Source organism: Oncorhynchus clarkii, chromosome 20 (assembly GCF_045791955.1).
Source record: "Oncorhynchus clarkii lewisi isolate Uvic-CL-2024 chromosome 20, UVic_Ocla_1.0, whole genome shotgun sequence".
Lineage (NCBI taxonomy): Eukaryota > Metazoa > Chordata > Actinopteri > Salmoniformes > Salmonidae > Oncorhynchus > Oncorhynchus clarkii.
The window spans coordinates 6,184,473-6,206,208 of NC_092166.1; the positions used below are offsets into that span (position 1 = coordinate 6,184,473).

Below are 21,736 nucleotides of genomic sequence, written 5' to 3' on the forward strand. Positions count from 1 at the left end.
TTACATACATACTTTTCTCTCATGTATGTCACACAGAGTATCTGCGCATGCACACACGGGTGCACTTCACTTTGCTACAACGTGTAATGAGTTGCAAGTAAGTTGCAGGCATTTTTTTTAAAGAGACAACCAATGATTGGGAGCAAACCCAAATGCAACTTTGTTGCAAGCAACTGTCCAAGTTGCTTCATGTGGTGCACCTCTGCAGCTACGCCAAAATCCCCAATGAATATTATAACAATCTTTGAGTTCATTTTCCAAGATCTTATTTAAGTATCTGGATAATATCAACGTAATCATGGGTTGTTACTTCTTTTTGGGTCCACTGTCTCTTTAAAACTGTAGCCTACCTCTCCTCATTCCTATGGTAGGCTATTGACACCGGGGAAAGGGGGGGTTTACAGCAAATCGCCGTTGCCTCTCGCGGCCGCCGAAAGTATGTCTAAATGGTAACGGTTTCATACTCGGCAGGAGTGGTGGCATTGCGTCTTGACGCAACAAGTTTCGGGTTTTGTTTATATCAAATACTGGATGCGAATAAGTTTCCATTTGTAACACTCGGAGATAAAATACATTTTTAGCCTTCAACAGTTGTTGGAATCGTGCACTATTACCTGCACGTCTTGTAAGAATTTAGTTTAAAATCAAAATGTATTCAGTAAAAAAATATCTGTAATGACATGCTGACTATGTTTGGATTTATGGTTTGAGAAGAACGTTTTTTGGGGGACTATCTTCCGCTGGGGAAAAAAAAGAGGATCCACGCGCATTTCTCCTCATATAACGCGCACGTTTTTGTAGGAATACTTTTTATTTGATGGATACCTCCGAGCTCTGTGAATAGATAATGCATTACACAGGATGGGTGCGAACAATGGGAAACAAAGTGGGAGTGAGGGTAAGTGCAACTGGAGAAAAGGAACGAGTTTTACAGTACGTTCTGAAGCCATACTTGTGGCAACGTCATACCATTTTGCAGGCTACATTGTTTCAGTAATATAATCATCCAGGCTACACAATTGACCTGATCTTTCTTTATACAGTGTCGCCAGTTATGTATAGCTATGAAATATTGCTATATCCCGAAAAAAAGCTGATTTGATCTGAAACTGTCTGTCCTAGATATGCCTATCTAAATTCGATTTACATTACATTTCATACAGATGGTAGTGCGTATGGCCCAGTACATCACCGGTGCCAAGCTTCCTGCCATTTGATTTACATTGGGCCATTGGTAGCCTTGTCGTTGGTATATCTCAGGTATAACCGACTAAAAGTTCTATTCATTTTAAATAGTTTGAATTATTGATTTAAAGAAAACAGATCACACCACATCCCATAGAGCAGCATCTGAAAAGCTTAACCTTTCTCACCAGAACTCAGAAATGATCTGACCTGTTCTGGTGGTGGAAATGATCTGACCCGTTCTGGTGGTGGAAATGAACTGACCTGTTCTGGTGGTGGAAATGAACTGACCTGTTCTAGTGGTGGAAATGAACTGACCTGTTCTAGTGGTGGAAATGAACTGACCTGTTCTAGTGGTGGAAATGAACTGACCTGTTCTAGTGGTGGAAATGATCTGACCTGTTCTAGTGGTGGAAATGATCTGACCTGTTCTGGTGGTGGAAATGAACTGACCTGTTCTAGTGGTGGAAATGATCTGACCTGTTCTAGTGGTGGAAATGATCTGACCTGTTCTGGTGGTGGAAATGATCTGACCTGTTCTAGTGGTGGAAATGATCTGACCTGTTATGGTGGTGGAAATGATCTGACTGTTCTGGTGGTGGAAATGATCTGACCTGTTCTAGTGGTGGAAATGATCACACCCGTTCTGGTGATGGACATCTTTTGACAGTTCAGCAAAGAATAGACACACAGATTCAGAAATACCCTTTGTATAAATTAAAGCATGAAGAATATACATGTTATCTTCTTGTTGGTCTTCTCGATGTGATTTGACTCTGTATGTAGCATTAGAAATTTCCCATAGAATGCATTTGGAAAGTAATTCAGACCCCTTGACTTTTTCCACATTTTGTTAACGTTAGTCTTATTCTCAAATTGATTAAATAGTCCCCTCCCCCTCCCCCCCATAAATCTACACACTATGCCCCATAATGACAAAGCAAAAACAGGTTTATAGACATTTTTGCAAATGTGTAAATATATAAAAAAAATGGAAATATCACATTTACATAAGTATTAAGACCATTTACTCAGTACTTTGTTGAAGCATCTTAGGCAGCAATTACAAGTCATGAGTCTTCTTGGGTATGACGCTACAAGCTTGGCACACTTGTATTTGGGGAGTTTCTCCCATTCTTCTCTGCAGGTCCTCTCAAGTGCTGTCAGGTTGTATTGGGAGCATCGCTGCACAGCTTTTTTCAGGTCTTTCCAGAGATGTTCGATTGTGTTCAAGTCCGGGCTCTGGCTGGGCCTCTCAAGGACATTCAGAGACTTGTCCCGAAGCCACTCCTGTTGTGTGGGATCAACCCGATTCGATCCCAGGCTGTGTCACAGCCGGCCGTGATCGGGAGTCCCAGGAGGCGGCGCACAATTGGCCCAGCGTTGTCCAGGTTAGGGGAGGGTTTGGCCGGCTGGGATGTCCTTCTTCTATCTAGTGACTCCTTGTGGCGGGCCGGGCACTTGCAAGCTGACCTCGGTTGCCGTTTGTACGGCTTCCAGGTTAAGAGAGGAGTGTGTCAAGAAGCAGTTCGGCCTAGCAGGGTCGTGTTTCGGGGGACGCACGGTTCTCGACCTTCGCTTCTCCCGAGTCCGTACGGGAGTTGCAGCAATGGGACAGGATTGTGACTACCGATTTAGAAAAATCCTGAGGAGAAATCAAAACAGGAAGTGAGATATCTTCACGATATTGGGGAGAAAAAGGGTTAAAAGTACCAAAGAAATTTGATTAAAATATCTCTCAACTTTGCTCCGTTCGTCCATCCCTCGATCCTGACTAGTCTTCAGGCCCTGCCGCTGAAAAACATTCCTACAGCATGATGCTGCCACCACCATGTTTCACCGTAGGGATGGTGCCAGGGTTTCCTCCAGACTTGAAGCTTGGCATTCAAGCCAAATAGTTCAATCTTAGTATCATCAGACCAGAGAATCTTGTTTTTCATGGTCTGAGAGTCCTTTAGGTGCCTTTTTTTCCCAAGCGGGCTGTTCAAATCAAATAAAATTTATTTATATAGCCCTTCAAAGTCCAGCCTAAAACCCCAAACAGCAAGCAATACAGGTGTTGAAGCACGTTGGCTAGGAAAAACTCCCTAGAAAGGACAAAACCTAGGAAGAAACCTAGAGAGGAACCAGGCTATGAGGGGTGGCCAGTCCTCTTCTGGCTGTGCCGGGGGGAGATTATAACAGAACATGGCCAAGATGTTCAAATGTTGGTCAATGGTTGTCAGCATGGTCAAATAATGGGTCAGGGACAGGTAGCACATCCGGTGAACAGGTCAGTATTGCATAGCCACAGGCAGAACAGTTCAAACTGGAGCAGCAGCACAGCCAGGTGGACTGGGGACAGCAAGGAGTCATCATTTCAGGTAGTCCTGAGGCATGGTCCTAGGGCTCAGGTCCTCCGAGAGAGAGAAATAAAGAGAGAAAGAGAGAATTAGAGAGAGCATACTTAAATTCACACAGGACACTGGATAAGACAGGAGAAGTACTCCAGATATAACAAACTGACCCTAGCCCCCCGACACAAACTACTGCAGCATAAATACTGGAGGCTGAGACAGGAGGGGTCAGGAGACACTGTGGCCCCATCCAATGATACCCCCGGACAGGGCCAAACAGGAAGGATATAACCCCACCCACTTTGCCAAAGCACAGCCCCCACACCACTAGAGGAATATCTTCAACCACCAACTTACCATCCTGAGACAAGGCCGAGTATAGCCCACAAAGATCTCCGCCACGACACAACCCAAGGGGAGGCGCAAACCCAGACAGGAATATCACATCAGTGACAACCCACTCAAGTGACGCACCCTTCCTAGGGACGGCATGAAAGAGCACCAGTAAGCCAGTGACTCAGCCCCTGTAATAGGGTTAGAGGCAGAGAATCCCAGTGGATTCTGTTATGTGCATTTTACTGAGGAGTAGCTTCGGTCTGGCCACTCTACCATAAAGACCCGATTGGTAGAGTGCTGCAGAGATGTTTGTCCTTCTGGGAGGTTCTCCCATCTCCACAGAAGAACTCTGGAGCTCTGTCAAAGTGACCATCGGTCACCTCCCTGACCATGGCCCTTCTCCACTGATTGCTCAGTTTGGCCTGGTGGCCAACTCTAAGAAAAGTCTTGGTGGTTCCAAACTTATTTCATTTAAGAATGATGGAGGCCACTATGTTCTTTGGGACCTTCAATGCTGCAGAAATGTTTTGGTGCCCTTCTCCGGATTTGTGCCTTGACACAATCCTGTCTCGACGCTCTACGGGCCATTCCTTTGACCTCATGGCTTGGTTTTTGCTCTGACATGCACTATCAAATCTAGACAGGTGAGAGCCTTTCCAAGTCCTATCAATTAAATTTACCACAGGTGGTCCACAATCAAGTTGTAGATACATCTCAAGGGTGATCAATGGAAACAGGATGCACGTGAACTCAATTTAGAGTCTTATAACAAAGGGTCTGAATAAGGCATTTCGGTTTAAAATCAGGTTTTTTGAAAAAAATGTTTTCGCTTTGTCATTAAGGGGTATTGTGTGTAGATTTATCATTTAATCCATTTTAGAATAAGGCTATAACTTAACAAAATGTGGAAGAAGGGTAGGGATCTTATTACTTTACGAATGCACTGTATCTCACTTGCAACAAAATGTTACAGATTTTGCAGATCGCTGACAAGTGTTATGCACAGTGGAAATTATCATTAATGATATCAACGAAATCCAAACTACTTTGGAGCTACTTTAAGGCCATGTTCCTGCTTTATATGGTCTTCTTGGTTTCAATTATGTCAGGTCCTGTATACGGTAATGCTAACCAGAGGCTGCTGTAAGTAACTGAATTGCACAAATATGGAGAAATGGTCTGTTGTTTGACAACAGCCAAGTTAAAAGTGGAAAATCGTATAGGCCTAATTTTTTTTGGGGGGGCGGGGGGGGCGAACTAACCCTCGTAGACAAAAATTAGTGTTTCAATCGTTCTCATTCTACTTTTATGCAGGGAAAACCTAAAATAACAGCAAAAAAATAAAGAAATATGCTTCTCTGTTGCCATTGTCAAATTTATTTATATTTTTTACACTTTCAATGGCCTCATCTGTCATACCTTTTAGGGGACTGGTTTTGACAGCTGTTTGAAATGAGTGGTATTCATGTGCGCTGATTTTTGCTTGGCGTCACACTGTAGCTGTGTCCGAATACTCATACTAACCGTACTAACGCTACTATTTGTGATGTAAGTTGAGTATGTAGTATGCTTATTGGTCATAAGGACAACAGTTACTGTGCCAATAGTTCCCCCGATTTCGTACTAACAGTGATGAACGCCATTCCGTACAAATTTGCGCAACCGCGACATTCAAACGAGGCTGCAATGAAATCTAATGGGACTGTAGCGACTGTGTTGACATCAGAATCTGGGGTGTGAACCAAGTTTCTATTCATGGTAACGGCTCTGTAGTATTGGAGAAAAGTAATTTAAAAAACGGGCCTCTCCGATGCTGTACGCTACATCTTGACGTGTCACGTCGTAACGTACAGCACGCATAAAGCAACTCATTCTGTCTTAGTCTCCCTACACCAGGCACTTCTCTCATCGTTTAAAAACAAGAAAGGGACAGGGTAAGGGGGGGATACCTAGTCATTTTTTTGCATCGTCACTGCAAGCCATCATGACTCTCAAAGCCGCTGTTTACTTCTGAAGATCACTTTAGCACCGCCCTAAAAGCACGATTCAAATTCAACACAAACCTTCAAAAAAGGTATGTAATGACACATTATATAAACCCTTTGTAGTGTTTTATTTAGATTTTTAGAGGTGAAAAGTTGGACAGATCGAGTGAAAAAAGCCGTTTCCCCACACGACATCTCTCTCTTCTCACGATCACGCATGTAACGGTTTTCTATATGAGAAGAAGAGTCGGACCAAAATGCAGCGTGTAGATTTCGATCCATGTTTTAATAAACAAACGTAAAACACGAATCAATACAAACACTACAAAATAAAGACCGTAACGAAAACCTAAACAGCCTATCTGGTGAAAACACATAGACAGGAACAATCACCCACAAACACACAGTGAAACCCAGGCTACCTAAATATGGTTCCCAATCAGAGACAATGACGAACACCTGCCTCTGATTGAGAACCATATCAGGCCGAACATAGAACTGGACAAACTAGACATGTAACATAGAATGCCCACTCAGATCACACCCTGACCAACCACAACATAGAAATATACAAAGTAAACTATGGTCAGGGTGTGACAGTACCCCCCCCCCCCCCCCCCCAAGGTGCGGACTTCGGCCGCAAAACCTGAACCTATAGGGGAGGGTCTGGGTGGGCATCTGTCCGCGGTGGCGGCTCTGGCGCTGGACGTGGACCCCACTCCATAATCGTTTTAGTCCACCTCCTTAGCGTCCCTAGATAGGTTACCCTCCTTAATGACCGCTCGGGACGTTATGGACAGCAGGAGTATGGACTAAAACTATTATGGAGTGGGGTCCACAGTATAATTTTGGGTAGTGAGGAGGGCTTGACCCACAAACACAGTATAAAATTATTAAAAAAAAAATTATACTGTGTTTGTGGGTCAAGCCCTCCTCACTACCCAAAATGACCTTGTGCTTGTGGGTCAAGCCCTCCTCACTACCCAAAATGACCTTGTGCTTGTGATGCAGCTGTCAAAGCTATTTGTACCAAGAATGTTGTCCTTGTGTTTTTTTTCATGTTATAAAACCTCATACCGTTTTACTGGACAGTGGCTGTCGGCAACAATAATTGAGGTGTGAAAGAGAAAAATCGACAGCTGGTGACCAAAGTTGTTTTCCGTGTAATGAGGTGGGATAAAACACCAGCTTAAGTTGTCATTCCCTATTCCTGTACAGGCCATGTGGCCAAAATGCCACTCATACAGGAAGTGTTATTACCAGCCTCTTACGCTGGTAAGAGGAATTAGGAATGCCATAGAAATAGAGTTTCTAGAACATGCATCCCCATTCAAATCAACATTCTGTAATTATATTTATATGGCACGGTAATATTTCATCCATTTTGTATGTGTTGGATATTACGAGACCTGGTTCACTACCCGGGATCGCAGCAGTAATGAGTCTGGTATAGTTGATGCTATGTTGGTATATGTTCACCCCTTTGTGGAGTTCAACATTAACATGATTAGTTAGGGAATTAGATGAGAATAAGGATTTACAGTAGACTAGATTCTGACCATAGGCTATTGTGCCTCACCTGGGAATTAAATCTTGGTCGACCTGTGTGTTCCCATACATACATACATACATACATACATACATACATACATACATATATATATATATATATATATATATATATATATATATATATATATGCATATATATATATATATATATATATATATATATATGCATATATATATATATATATAATAGATCCATTTCATTGTTTAGTTTCTCATTTGTTGTCAAATGCAAAACTCAGAGCAGGGACTAATTTAAAAAATATTTTTTATGCAATATGCCTCTGCCACATTCTTCTCCCGCTGAGTGACTTGTTGGCTGGAGTTTTAAACCTGCGGTAAGCAAACCAATAAACCAGCTCCTTCTTATAAGGTTACGTTTTGGGTCGTCCTCCCAACTGGCTCACGTTGATGACACCAGCAAATTTCCACTGTAGCAATAGCTTGAGATATAAGATGCCCATAACCACAGATCTAGGATCAGATTAACTTCTTAACATTAACCGTTTGGGTCATGAGAAACTATTGGACCTTGTATCAGTAGTAAGGGGTATAGAATTACACATAAAACTCCTTCCACCTCAACTAGACATGGATAATAAGGCCCAGTGTGGGTAATAGAATTAGCTACTTGAGTTCAAATGTGCTTTTCTTAGAGGCAAGATAAGTCATTCTAATTACTGTAAACTGGAAGGGAAACCGGGAGTAGAAAAAAAATGGAGGGGGAGCAGATGTGGTAACAGAAATAACAAGTCAGATCTGAAACTTATCATCCAGATCACTAATCTACACCGGGCTCAAATGGTTCCAGATCACTGATCTACACCGGGTCAAATGGTTCCAGATCACTGATCTACACCCGGCTCAAATGGTTCCAGATCACTGATCTACACCGGGGTCAAATGGTTCCAGATCACTGATCTACACCGGGGTCAAATGGTTCCAGATCACTGATCTACACCGGGTCAAATGGTTCCAGATCACTGATATACACCGGGTCAAATGGTTCCAGATCACTGATCTACACCGGGGTCAAATGGTTCCAGATCACTGATCTACACCGGGTCAAATGGTTCCAGATCACCTATCATACTACTATGACTGACCCTGTGAAACAACACCTATCATACTACTATGACTGACCCTGTAAAACAACACCTATCATACTACTATGACTGACCCTGTAAAACAACACCTATCATACTACTATGACTGACCCTGTAAAACAACACCTATCATACTACTATGACTGGCCCTGTAAAACAACACCTATCATACTACTATGACTGACCCTGTAAAACACCACCTATCATACTACTATGACTGACCCTGTGAAACAACACCTATCGTACTACTATGACTGACCCTGTAAAACAACACCTATCATACTACTATGACTGACCCTGTAAAACAACACCTATCATACTACTATGACTGACCCTGTGAAACAACACCTATCATACTACTATGGCTGACCCTGTACAACAACACATTACACTGCACCTATCGTACTACTATGACTGACCCTGTAAAACAACACCTATCATACTACTATGACTGACCCTGTAAAACAACACTTATCATACTACTATGGCTGACCCTGTGAAACAACACCTATCATACTACTATGACTGACCCTGTACAACAACACCTATCATACTACCATGACTGACCCTGTAAAACAACACTTATCATACTACTATGGCTGACCCTGTGAAACAACACCTATCATACTACTATGACTGACCCTGTAAAACAACACCTATCATACTACCATGACTGACCCTGTGAAACAACACCTATCATACTACTATGACTGACCCTGTAAAACAACACCTATCATACTACTATGACTGACCCTGTGAAACAACACCTATCATACTACTATGGCTGACCCTGTACAACAACACCTATCATACTACTATGACTGACCCTGTAAAACAACACATTACACTGCACCTATCTGCTGTATGTGACAATATAACATCTTATCTTAGTACTTCAGTTGTATTTGTGCAGAGTTTGTGGGCCACTTCTTTATAGTTTGAGACAGACTGAGCATGTTTTTGATCTCCACAATGCAAAACACTACGGACTATTCTGATTAAACAAAACACTACGGACTATTCTGATTAAACAAAACACTACGGACTATTCTGATTAAACAAAACACTACTGACTATTCTGATTAAACAAAACACTACTGACTATTCTGATTAAACAAAACACTACTGACTATTCTGATTAAACAAAACACTACTGACTATTCTGATTAAACAAAACACTACGGACTATTCTGATTAAACAAAACACTACTGACTATTCTGATTAAACAAAACACTACTGACTATTCTGATTAAACAAAACACTACTGACTATTCTGATTAAACAAAACACTACGGACTATTCTGATTAAACAAAACACTACTGACTATTCTGATTAAACAAAACACTACTGACTATTCTGATTAAACAAAACACTACGGACTATTCTGATTAAACAAAACACTACGGACTATTCTGATTAAACAAAACACTACGGACTATTCTGATTAAACAATATCATACGGACTATTCTCATAGAACAACAACAACATACGGACTATTCTGATGAAAAATCAACAACATACGGACTATTCTGACAACAGGATGGACTGAGAAAGAGAGAGAAGGAGACAGGAATGTCACCTGGAAGTAATTCTGTGTAAAGGCCACTTCCTCATGTCCTCCTGTCTGTCGGTCTTTGACTTCTCCCATATGTGGATATGCCTTGAAGGTAGAAGAGGCCTTATAGCCATTATAGAAGCACTGTAATGTAATGTAGAAGAGGACTTATAGCAATTATAGAAGCACTGTAATGTAGAAGGGGCCTTATAGCCATTATAGAAGCACTGTAATGGATAGTTTTATCATGTTAGAGGTGCAAGACTCTTACCTTTTATGGTGAAATGTAGCGAGGACTGTTTTGTTTGTGTTGTGAATGGGATTATAAACATGCTGCATAACTGACCTTAGATCCTGTAGTGTGTTTCAAATGGCACCGTGCTTTGAACCAGAGCCCACAAGGGGGACTCGCCCTGCAGTGAATCCCATGACCTGTTATCTTTGAACAAGAGCCCACAAGAGGGACTCGCCCTGCAGTGAATCCCATGACCTGTCATCTTTGAACCAGAGCCCACAAGAGGGACTCGCCCTGCAGTGAATCCCATGACCTGTCATCTTTGAACCAGAGCCCACAAGAGGGACTCGCCCTGCAGTGAATCCCATGACCTGTCATCTTTGAACCAGAGCCCACAAGAGGGACTCGCCCTGCAGTGAATCCCATGACCTGTCATCTTTGAACCAGAGCCCACAAGAGGGACTCGCCCTGCAGTGAATCCCATGACCTGTCATCTTTGAACCAGAGCCCACAAGAGGGACTCGCCCTGCAGTGAATCCCATGACCTGTCATCTTTGAACCAGAGCCCACAAGAGGGACTCGTCCTGCAGTGAATCCCATGACCTGTCATCTTTGAACTAGAGCCCACAAGGGGGACTCGCCCTGCAGTGGATCCCAACCTGTCATCGTTGAAATAGAGCCCACAAGGGGGACTCGCCCTGCAGTGGATCCCAACCTGTCATCTTTGAACCAGAGCCCACAAGGGGACTCGCCCTGCAGTGGATCCCATGACCTGTCATCTTTGAACCAGAGCCCACAAGGGGACTCGCCCTGCAGTGGATCCCAACCTGTCATCTCAGATGGAAACAACAAAGAGTTTATTCTTTAATGTTACAACTGTACCTGAACTGTCCACTACAATGCTTATGTATGGGTGTTAAAGTAATACCACATGATTTGACACATTGTTCCTTGTTATACTGAATGCCCCGTTATACTTGATTTGGAATATGTTAATGTCAAGGTACAACCATCAATTTTCAAGTTGACATACTAGTGTCACTCGTTCAGACTTAAACGGGATTCAAAATAATGTGTCAGTTGCCTAAAAACAGATCTGGGTCCAGTCTACACTCTTAGAAAAAAAAGGGTTCCTAGGCTGTCCCCATAGTAGAAAGCCCTTTTTGATTCCAGATATAACCCTCTGGAAAGGGTTCTTAGGCTGTTCCCATGGTAGAAAGCCCTTTTGATTCCAGATATAACCCTCTGGAAAGGGTTCTTAGGCTGTTCCCATAGTAGAAAGCCCTTTTTGATTCCAGATATAACCCTCTGGAAAGGGTTCTTAGGCTGTTCCCATAGTAGAAAGCCCTTTTTAATTCCAGATATAACCCTCTGGAAAGGGTTCTTAGGCTGTTCCCATAGTAGAAAGCCCTTTTGATTCCAGATATAACCCTCTGGAAAGGGTTCTTAGGCTGTTCCCATAGTAGAAAGCCCTTTTTGATTCCAGATATAACCCTCTGGAAAGGGTTCTTAGGCTGTTCCCATAGTAGAAAGCCCTTTTTAATTCCAGATATAACCCTCTGGAAAGGGTTCTTAGACTGTTCCCATAGTAGAAAGCCCTTTTTAATTCCAGATATAACCCTCTGGAAAGGGTTCTTAGACTGTTCCCATAGTAGAAAGCCCTTTTGATTCCAGATATAACCCTCTGGAAAGGGTTCTTAGGCTGTTCCCATAGTAGAAAGCCCTTTTGATTCCAGATATAACCCTCTGGAAAGGGTTCTTAGACTGTTCCCATAGTAGAAAGCCCTTTTTAATTCCAGATATAACCCTCTGGAAAGGGTTCAACCTGGAATCAAATAGGATGTTAGTGACTTTGGTTTAAAACTGCTGAAAAGACTACTTGGTGTACCCGTCCGCTGTTGACTTTTTAGTGGGATTGTTTGCCTGTCTGGTTGGCTTTTTCGTGGTGTGTTCCACTGTGATACGTCCCGTCCTGATTTGATCCTGTGTTCCTCTAGGTAAAGGCAGCTCCAGTATTTCCTCCGACCTGAGTTCAAGTACGGATCAGACGTCAACCAAAGCTCCCAAGAATGCAGCTACCAGCGAAGGTAAGGGCATCTGGACCTCGTTAGGCCAAATCTGTTTACATGTTGTCTTTTTTCTCCCTCTCTTTTTCCTGCACTGTTGACTATTTTTGGACAAAACCAAGTTTTTTTTTTTTTGAGAGATACTTTGTTGGAAAACAAACTGCCATCACTGCTGTTGTGAGCTGTTCTCTTTTTCTGGTTTGTTAACAGTAGAGTCTGGCCCTGCGGAGGGAGAATACTGACTCCAACTCTGTTGTTAACAGTAGAGTCTGGCCCTGCGGAGGGAGAATACTGACTCCAACTCTGTTGTTAACAGTAGAGTCTGGCCCTGCGGAGGGAGAATACTGACTCCAACTCTGTTGTTAACAGTAGAGTCTGGCCCTGCGGAGGGAGAATACTGACTCCAACTCTGTTGTTAACAGTAGAGTCTGGCCCTGCGGAGGGAGAATACTGACTCCAACTCTGTTGTTAACAGTAGAGTCTGGCCCTGCGGAGGGAGAATACTGACTCCAACTCTGTTGTTAACAGTAGAGTCTGGCCCTGCGGAGGGAGAATACTGACTCCAACTCTGTTGTTAACAGTAAATTCTGGCCCTGCGGAGGGAGAATACTGACTCCAACTCTGTGGTGCTGCTTTGGAAAGAGAGAGAGAGTGTGTGTGTGTGTACCAGCGTGTGTCTGTGGAAGGGAGGAGAGATGAGAACTGTTTCCCAAGATTAGAAGAGGCGTCTGCCTGTCTGCCTGTATGCCTGTATGCCTGTATGCCTGTCTGCCTGTCTGCCTGTCTGTCTGCCTGTCTGCCTGTCTATTCTGCTTCAGCCCACACTCTCTCTCACACACACTCTCTATCTCTCTCTCTCTCTAACACACACACACACACACACACACACACACACACACACACACACACACTGAACTTCCAGCCGCCAAAATAATAGCAGGGAGGGCTGTCCTCTCCTCTCTAAAATAACAATGGTGTAGCAAGGCCAAAACGGCCTGTATTCTAGAGAAGGCACCCTCAGCACTGACCCGTGGTGACTGTGGTCTTGGCCTGTGGCTCCAATTCAGCCACAAAATGGTGACTGTTGCAGGCTTGTAAGCTACTTACAACTGTAGCTATCAGGAATGGATTCCCAACGTGAAAAAAAAAAAATGGCTTAAATGAGGTCATAAAACATTTTCTAACCAGTTTCCATTTGAACACTTTCGCCCCAGGATCAAATGGAGTAGCTAGCGAGATTTGGTTCCTTCACGAGATTAAAGTGGCTGTAGCTAATAGCGCTCTGCCAGGAGTAAATCGGCTGATAAACTATCCTCCATCTCCACGAGCTAAGATGGAACATTTGGGGAATGGCAGCAACTGCAACATAGGCAATGTGTGACCTGATTAGAGCTCTCTGTGAGAGAACATTGATGGGCTCCATTGAAATGGCCGTGTGTGACCTGGTTAGAGCTCTCTGTGAGAGAACATTGATGGGCTCTATTGAAATGGCCGTGTGTGACCTGATTAGAGCTCTCTGTGAGAGAACATTGATGGGCTCTATTGAAATGGCCGTGTGTGACCTGATTAGAGCTCTCTGTGAGAGAACATTGATGGGCTCTATTGAAATGGCCGTGTGGGACCTGGTTAGAGCTCTCTGTGAGAGAACATTGATGGGCTCTATTGAAATGGCCGTGTGGGACCTGGTTAGAGCTCTCTGTGAGAGAACATTGATGGGCTCCATTGAAATGGCCGTGTGCGACCTGATTAGAGCTCTCTGTGAGATAACATTGATGGGCTCTATTGAAATGGCCGTGTGTGACCTGATTAGAGCTCTCTGTGAGATAACATTGATGGGCTCTATTGAAATGGCCGTGTGTGACCTGGTTAGAGCTCTCTGTGAGAGAACATTGATGAGTTCTATTGAAATGGCAGCGTGTGTGTAAAACAAGATCTAAAGTATGCAGAAAATATAATAGACATATATATTTTTCAATAAGATCACATTTGAGAACTAACAATCACCAAAATAAAAGCTGGACAGTCAGAGAGAATCTCAAATTCCCCAAAATGATGCATTTTGGAGTATTTTTTGTCATGGCATGGGGCCCCCATTGATTTTGTTATAATGTTGGAGTCACTCAGATAGCATAAGGCATGGCAGAAATGTGTAGAATTGCAGGAAATTAGCTTTAAAACAACAACAAAAAATTGGTGCCCATGGCCGTGCCCCATCACCTACGCCTCGTTTTGATCCAGAAAAAAAACTGTGATGGGCTCTTTTGAAATGGCAGTGTGTGGCCTGGTTAGAGCACTCTGTGAGATAACATTGTTCCTAGTGGGGCCTCTCCTTTCACCATTGCCCTTGTGATAAACCTCCAAAGGATGTGTGTGTGTGTGTGTGTGTGTGTGTGTGTGTGTGTGTGTGTGTGTGTGTGTGTGTGTGTGTGTGTGTGTGTGTGTGTGTGTGTGTGTGTGTGTGTGTGTGTGTGTGTGTGTGTGTTAGTGATGTGCAGTTCGCAAACGATTCGTTCTTTTTTGAACAATTATTTTTGCTGACTCGAGAGTCATGATTAGTTTTTTTCTGAGTGACTCATTCATTTTAGTTATTGGTTTGACCTGCTAGTGCTGGCCCAATGAGTCCTACAGCAGGACTCATACACACCCCTTCCGCTCAGTGGCTCCAGAGACTTGCTTCCAGGGCCCGGCCTGCCCAGTAGGCAGGATGAGGCGGCTGCCTATTGCGGCAGATTGACGAGGGTGGCATACACTCCCCTGTAAGGGCGGTAGTTCGCACAGCAGTTCGCAAACGATATTGTGCTTATCGCCATCACGGCAGTCAAGCAATGTGTGTGTGTGCGTGCGTGAATGAGCCGTAATAAGCACATAAAATAGACCATCGGGATCGCGTGCGTGTGTTATTCTATAGCAAGGAGGAACTTTCTAATTAGGTACTTTATATCTGTATCTATATCTTTTAATCTGTGTTTACCTTTATCCATCCTGGAAACTGTATTTAAGTCGCATTATGATCCTTGGGGACAGTGACATAGAAATATAAACTATTCAAACGTCGAATTCAACAATGTTATTGTTGTACTGGCTGTTGGTGGAAGAAGGTGAGGACCAAGGTGCAGCGTGTTCATCATAATAGAACAGAACACTGAATGACAAAACAACCAAGCCAACTACCCACCAACACTCAGGTGGGAAAAAAGGCTGCCTAAGTATGGTTCTCAATCAGAGACAACGATAGACAGCTTGCCTCTGATTGAGAACCACACCCGGGCCAAACAAAGAAATCCAAAACATAGAAAATGAACATAGAATGCCCACCCTAGTCACACCCTGGCCTAACCAAAATAGAGAATAAAAGCCTCTCTATGGCGTGACAATTGTGATGTTGGAACTGTGTATTGAACAGTCAACCGGTAGCTTGTTCCAGGAAATGGGTCGTAGTAAAACTTTTTTTTAAAAGAGGTTGACCGCAACTTGACCGTGCCTGTATGCTCACACCCAGACAGTGGCCAGCTCAGTGGTCAGTCCAGTTTTCTTATTTTCTGTGTGTTCAAATATTGTGACCTTACATCAGATTTGTACACTTGGCACAACTTCTCTCTGCACTTGAGTCTGTGTTCCAGTTCTCTGCTATGATTTCATTCACATTCCTCACATACTTGTTCAGTATAGGAAGGAGTCAGAAATAGAGCCAATTTCCCTCAAATGAGTCAATGTCTTATGCTTATGTGCCTCTTGAACTCCGCTAATATTGGCCACGTGGCATTTAAAGCCATTTGGAGTAACGTAACAAAATGGACTAGGCTCATTTAAGGTCATTAGCAGTAGTGTGACACAATGGACTAGGCTCATTTAAGGTCATTCGGAGTAACGTAACAAAATGGACTAGGCTCATTTAAGGTCATTAGCAGTAGTGTGACACAATTGACTAGGCTCATTTAAGGTCATTCGGAGTAACGTAACACAATGGACTAGGCTCATTTAAGGTCATTCGGAGTAACGTAACACAATGGACTAGGCTCATTGGCAGTTGTGCTGTAATAGTGAGGGATATTTTCTTTACCGTTTTTTTACCAGCGTTTTTTGGGGGGAAACTGTGTGTTTTTGGGGGGAAACCGTGTGTTTTTGGGGGGAAACCGTGTGTTTTTGGGGGGAAACCGTGTGTTTTTGGGGGGAAACCGTGTGTTTTTTTGGGGAAACTGTGTGTTTTTGGGGGGGAACTGTGTTTTTTTGTTGGGAACTGTGTGTTTTTTGGGGGGGAACTGTGTTTTTTGGGCGGGAACTGTGTTTTTTTTAGGGGGAACTGTGTGGTTGATTTTGCGGAACAGTCAACGTACAACAGATAGCAGAAAATTCATTTTGCAAATGTAGAATGTAAAACCTGCAGGTACAGTGCAGTCGGAAAGTATTCAGACCCCAGATTTTGTTACGTTACAGCCTTATTCTAAAATGGATTACCTTTTCTTCCCCCCTCATCAATCTATACACAGTACCCCATAATGACAAAGCAAAAACAGGTTTTTATACATTTTAGCAAATTTACTACAAATAAAAAACGGAAATATTACATTTACGTAAGTATTCAGACCCTTTACTCAGTACTTTGTTGAATCACCTTTGACAGCGATTACAGCCTCCAGTCTTCTTGGGTATGACGCTACAAGCTTGGCACACCTGTATTAGGGGAGTTTCTCCCATTCTTCTCTGCAGATCCTCTCAAGCTCTGTCTGGTTGGATGGGGAGCGTCGCTGCACAGCTTTTTTCAGGTCTCTCCAGAGATTTAAAATAAATATATATTTCACCTTTATTTAACCAGGTAAGCAAGTTGAGAAGAAGTTCTCATTTACAATTGGCCAAGATAAAGCAACTCATTTTGACACATACAACAACACAGAGTTACACATGGAGTAAAACAAACATACAGTCAATAATACAGTAGAAAAATAAGTCTATATACAATGTGAGCAAATGAGGTGAGATAAGGGAGTTAAAGGCAAAAAAAGGCCATGGTGGCGAAGTAAATACAATATAGCAAGTAAAACACTGGAATGGTAGATTTGCAGTGGAAGAATGTGCAAAGTAGAGATGGAAATAATGGGGTGCAGAGGAGCAAAATAAATAAATACAGTAGGGGGAGAGGTAGTTGTTTGTGCTAAATTATAGATGGGCTATGTACAGGTTCAGTAATCTGTGAGCTGCTCTGACAGCTGGTGCTTAAAGCTTGTGAGGGAGATACAGTGCCTTGCGAAAGTATTCGGCCCCCTTGAACTTTGTGACCTTTTGCCACATTTCAGGCTTCAAACATAAAGATATAAAACTGTATTTTTTTGTGAAGAATCAACAACAAGTGGGACACAATCATGAAGTGGAACGACATTTATTGGATATTTCAAACTTTTTTAACAATCAAAAACTGAAAAATTGGGCGTGCAAAATTATTCAGCCCCTTTACTTTCAGTGCAGCAAACTCTCCAGAAGTTCAGTTAGGATCTCTGAATGATCCAATGTTGACCTAAATGACTAATGATGATAAATACAATCCACCTGTGTGTAATCAAGTCTCCGTATAAATGCACCTGCACTGTGATAGTCTCAGAGGTCCGTTAAAAGCGCAGCGAGCATCATGAAGAACAAGGAACACACCAGGCAGGTCCGAGATACTGTTGTGAAGAAGTTTAAAGCCGGATTTGGATACAAAAAGATTTCCCAAGCTTTAAACATCCCAAGGAGCACTGTGCAAGCGATAATATTGAAATGGAAGGAGTATCAGACCACTGCAAATCTACCAAGACCTGGCCGTCCCTCTAAACTTTCAGCTCATACAAGGAGAAGACTGATCAGAGATGCAGCCAAGAGGCCCATGATCACTCTGGATGAACTGCAGAGATCTACAGCTGAGGTGGGAGATTCTCCTGTATATAGCCTCCACATTGACTCTGTACCGGTACTCCCCTGTATATAGCCTCCACATTGACTCTGTACCAGTACCCCCTGTATATAGCCTCCACATTGACTCTGTACCGGTACCCCCTGTATATAGCCTCCACATTGACTCTGTACCGGTACCCCCTGTATATAGCCTCCACATTGACTCTGTACCAGTACCCCCTGTATATAGCCTCCATATAGACTCTGTACCGGTACCCCCTGTATATAACCTCCACATTGACTCTGTACCAGTACCCCCTGTATATAACCTCCACATTGATTCTGTACCTTAATACCCTGTATATAGCCTCCACATTGACTCTGTACCTTAATACCCTGTATATAGCCTCCACATTGACTCTGCACCGGTACCCCCTGTATATAGCCTCCACATTGACTCTGTACCAGTACCCCCTGTATATAGCCTCCACATTGACTCTGTACCGGTACCCCCTGTATATAGCCTCCACATTGACTCTGTACCAGTACCCCCTGTATATAGCCTCCACATTGACTCTGTACCGTAATACCCCCTGTATATAGCCTCCACATTGACTCTGTACCGGTACCCCCTGTATATAGCCTCCACATTGACTCTGTACCAGTACCCCCTGTATATAGCCTCCACATTGACTCTGTACCGGTACCCCCTGTATATAGCCTCCACATTGACTCTGTACCGGTACCCCCTGTATATAGCCTCCACATTGACTCTGTACCGGTACCCCCTGTATATAGCCTCCACATTGACTCTGTACCAGTACCCCCTGTATATAGCCTCCACATTGACTCTGTACCAGTACCCCCTGTATATAGCCTCCACATTGACTCTGTACCGGTACCCCCTGTATATAGCCTCCACATTGACTCTGTACCGGTACCCCCTGTATATAGCCTCCACATTGACTCTGTACCAGTACCCCCTGTATATAGCCTCCACATTGACTCTGTACCAGTACCCCCTGTATATAGCCTCCACATTGACTCTGCACCGGTACCCCCTGTATATAGCCTCCACATTGACTCTGTACCAGTACCCCCTGTATATAGCCTCCACATTGACTCTGTACCGGTACCCCCTGTATATAGCCTCCACATTGACTCTGTACTGGTACACCCTGTATATAGCCTCCACATTGACTCTATACCGTAATACCCTGTATATAGCCTCCACATTGACTCTGTACCAGTACCCCCTGTATATAGCCTCCACATTGACTCTGCACCGGTACCCCCTGTATATAGCCTCCACATTGACTCTGTACCAGTACCCCCTGTATATAGCCTCCACATTGACTCTGTACCAGTACCCCCTGCTACTTGCTACTTTTATATCTTACTTTTTTTTGGGGGGGGGGGGTGTTTTCTTAAAACTGCATTGTTGGTTACGGGATTGTAAATAAGCATTTCACTGTAAGGTCTACTACACCTGTTGTATTCAGCATTTCACTGTTGTATTCGGCGCATGTGACAACATATGATTTGATTTGATTCAAATGGTTTTATTCGCACTGTATCAATCCAAATCCAGAGTTGTCTAAAAGGAGAGAAATGGTCCAAATGTAAAAGTATTTCTACAGTCTCTTCCTCTGTTATTACTTCAGGGGCTTCAGGTGAATAACCATAGAGATATATGGACTTCGGGGGCTTCAGGTGAATAACCGTAGGGATATATGGACTTCAGGGGCTTCAGGTGAATAACTGTAGACATATATGGACTTCAGGTGAATAACCATAGAGATATATGGACTTCAGGTATATAACCATAGAGATATATGGACTTCAGGTATATAACCATAGAGATATATGGACTTCAGGTATATAACCATAGAGATATATGGACTTCAGGTATATAACCATAGAGATATATGGACTTCAGGTATATAACCATAGAGATATATGGACTTCAGGTATATAATCATAGAGATATATGGACTTCAGGTATATAACCATAGAGATATATGGACTTCAGGTGAATAACCATAGAGATATATGGACTTCAGGGGCTTCAGGTGAATAACCATAGAGATATATGGACTTCAGGTATATAACCATAGAGATATATGGACTTCAGGTGAATAACCATAGAGATATATGGACTTCAGGGGCTTCAGGTATATAACCATAGAGATATATGGACTTCAGGTGAATAACCATAGAGATATATGGACTTCGGGGGCTTCAGGTGAATAACCATAGAGATATATGGACTTCGGGGGCTTCAGGTGAATAACCGTAGGGATATATGGACTTCAGGGGCTTCAGGTGAATAACTGTAGACATATATGGACTTCAGGTGAATAACCATAGAGATATATGGACTTCAGGTATATAACCATAGAGATATATGGACTTCAGGTATATAACCATAGAGATATATGGACTTCAGGTATATAACCATAGAGATATATGGACTTCAGGTATATAACCATAGAGATATATGGACTTCAGGTATATAACCATAGAGATATATGGACTTCAGGTATATAACCATAGAGATATATGGACTTCAGGTATATAACCATAGAGATATATGGACTTCAGGTGAATAACCATAGAGATATATGGACTTCAGGGGCTTCAGGTGAATAACCATAGAGATATATGGACTTCAGGTATATAACCATAGAGATATATGGACTTCAGGTGAATAACCATAGAGATATATGGACTTCAGGGGCTTCAGGTATATAACCATAGAGATATATGGACTTCAGGTGAATAACCATAGAGATATATGGACTTCAGGGGCTTCAGGTGAATAACCATAGAGATATATGGACTTCAGGGGCTTCAGGTGAATAACCATAGTGATATATGGACTTCGGGGGCTTCAGGGGAATAACCGTAGAGATATATGGACTTCGGGGGCTTCAGGGGAATAACCGTAGAGATATATGGACTTCAGGGGCTTCAGGGGAATAACCGTAGAGATATATGGACTTCAGGTATATAACCATAGAGATATATGGACTTCAGGTATATAACCATAGAGATATACGGACTTCAGGTGAATAACCGTAGAGATATATGGACTTCAGGTATATAACCATAGAGATATACGGACTTCAGGTGAATAACCGTAGAGATATATGGACCTCAGGTATATAACCATAGAGATATACGGACTTCAGGTGAATAACCGTAGAGATATACGGACTTCAGGTGAATAACCGTAGAGATATATGGACTTCAGGTATATAACCATAGAGATATATGGACTTCAGGTATATAACCATAGAGATATACGGACTTCAGGTGAATAACCGTAGAGATATATGGACCTCAGGTATATAACCATAGAGATATACGGACTTCAGGTGAATAACCATAGAAATATATGGACTTCAGGGGCTTCAGGTGAATAACCATAGAGATATATGGACTTCGGGGGCTTCAGGGGAATAACCGTAGAGATATATGGACTTCGGGGGCT

At 42.9% G+C, this 21,736-nt stretch overlaps 1 protein-coding gene across 1 annotated transcript in view; it reads left to right on the forward strand.

Moving 5' to 3' along the window:
• The first annotated feature begins 446 nt into the window (after positions 1 to 446).
• Positions 447 to 21,736, forward strand: part of LOC139377219 (F-box and leucine-rich repeat protein 7) — a 68,706-nt gene continuing 47,416 nt past the window's right edge. Inside the window, exons 1-2 of the mRNA XM_071120219.1 lie at positions 447 to 898; positions 12,307 to 12,396. Of these exons, the coding sequence (XP_070976320.1) occupies positions 862 to 898; positions 12,307 to 12,396 (127 nt within the window). The 5' untranslated portion in view covers positions 447 to 861. The remainder of the gene's footprint in view (positions 899 to 12,306; positions 12,397 to 21,736) is intronic.